This window comes from Haliaeetus leucocephalus, unplaced genomic scaffold (assembly GCF_000737465.1).
Source record: "Haliaeetus leucocephalus isolate CR32 unplaced genomic scaffold, Haliaeetus_leucocephalus-4.0 Scaffold830, whole genome shotgun sequence".
In the NCBI taxonomy this organism is placed as follows: domain Eukaryota; kingdom Metazoa; phylum Chordata; class Aves; order Accipitriformes; family Accipitridae; genus Haliaeetus; species Haliaeetus leucocephalus.
The window spans coordinates 842,137-843,166 of NW_010973266.1; the positions used below are offsets into that span (position 1 = coordinate 842,137).

Here is a 1,030-nt window from a genome sequence, read left to right on the forward strand (position 1 = left end):
GCCGGGGGGGCGGCGGCGGGGGCGCGGCGGTGCCCACCGTGGGGGGTCCCGGGGCCGGAGCCGCCGAGCGAGGCGAAGTCCAGCGTCTTGTTGTCGAAGGCGTCCTCCACGCTGCAGAACATGCCTCCGCGCTTCTGCCGCGGCCGCGGGCTGCCCGCCCCCAGCCCCGCGAAGCAGGCGGGCAGCGACTCCTCCCGCTGCCCCGACATGGGCTCCGGGGGCCGGGGGGGGCGACCCGGGCAGCCCCCAGTGCCGGTGCCGGTGCGCGGCCGCCGCGCTCCGCAGCCGGCTCGCCCTGGGGAGAAGAGCAAAGCGCGTTAAAAGCAGCCCAGGGACCGACCGCCCCCCGCCCCGCCCGGCCGTGACCATCCACCCGTGGCACGGCCCCGCTGCGGGGCCGGCTCCATCCTCTGCGGGAGGGCCGGTCCCCGGGGGGGGGCTCACACCGCCTCGCCCGGCCCTCGCTTCAGGCAGCGGCTTCCCCTTCGCCTCGGCAGGAGCTAGGTGGGCTTGATCCCACCGGCGATGAGAGGATGAGGGGAGTTAACACTGAGCTCAGCGGGAGGTAAGCGACCCCGCTGTGGGTTTGCAAGAGCGTAGGGGATCGGTTTTTCAGGTGGAAGTTAAAAACGGTCAAGAAGTTACCGCGTTGTAAAAGAAGCGTCAGCAAAGTTACTGTAACCGAGCGAAGGCTTCCTTCCTGCAACCGGGGAAAAGAAGCAAAACAATTTACCGCATTCGAAGGTTTAAAACAGATCTTTTTATTAAAAGCTTACAATAATTTATGTATTTTACAAATGAATAGAAAGTCTCTCGATATATATCATATGAATCACAATACAAAAATATGTGTAAAATTCTGTAATTGATCAATCCAGCCCTATTTTAGGCCTGTCAATTACTGTTTCAGCACTGAACCAAACATTACGTATTTAGGGTACAGTCGTCAGGGTTATAGTAGAGCGCACAAGTCACGGCACGCTGGCCATTGGGAAAAAACATTTTCTCTGGTTTACGTTTTGCATAAGTT

The 1,030-nt window shown here is 59.9% G+C and overlaps 1 protein-coding gene across 1 annotated transcript in view; it reads right to left on the reverse strand.

The window, feature by feature from the left end:
• DPYSL4 (dihydropyrimidinase-like 4) overlaps positions 1-209 on the reverse strand; it is an 18,590-nt gene extending 18,381 nt beyond the window's left edge. Inside the window, 2 exon segments of the mRNA XM_010581941.1 lie at positions 1-53; positions 55-209. The exon segment at positions 1-53 is cut by the window's left edge and continues 1 nt beyond it. Coding sequence (XP_010580243.1) covers positions 1-53; positions 55-209 — 208 coding nt within the window.
• Positions 210-1,030: the final 821 nt, after the last annotated feature.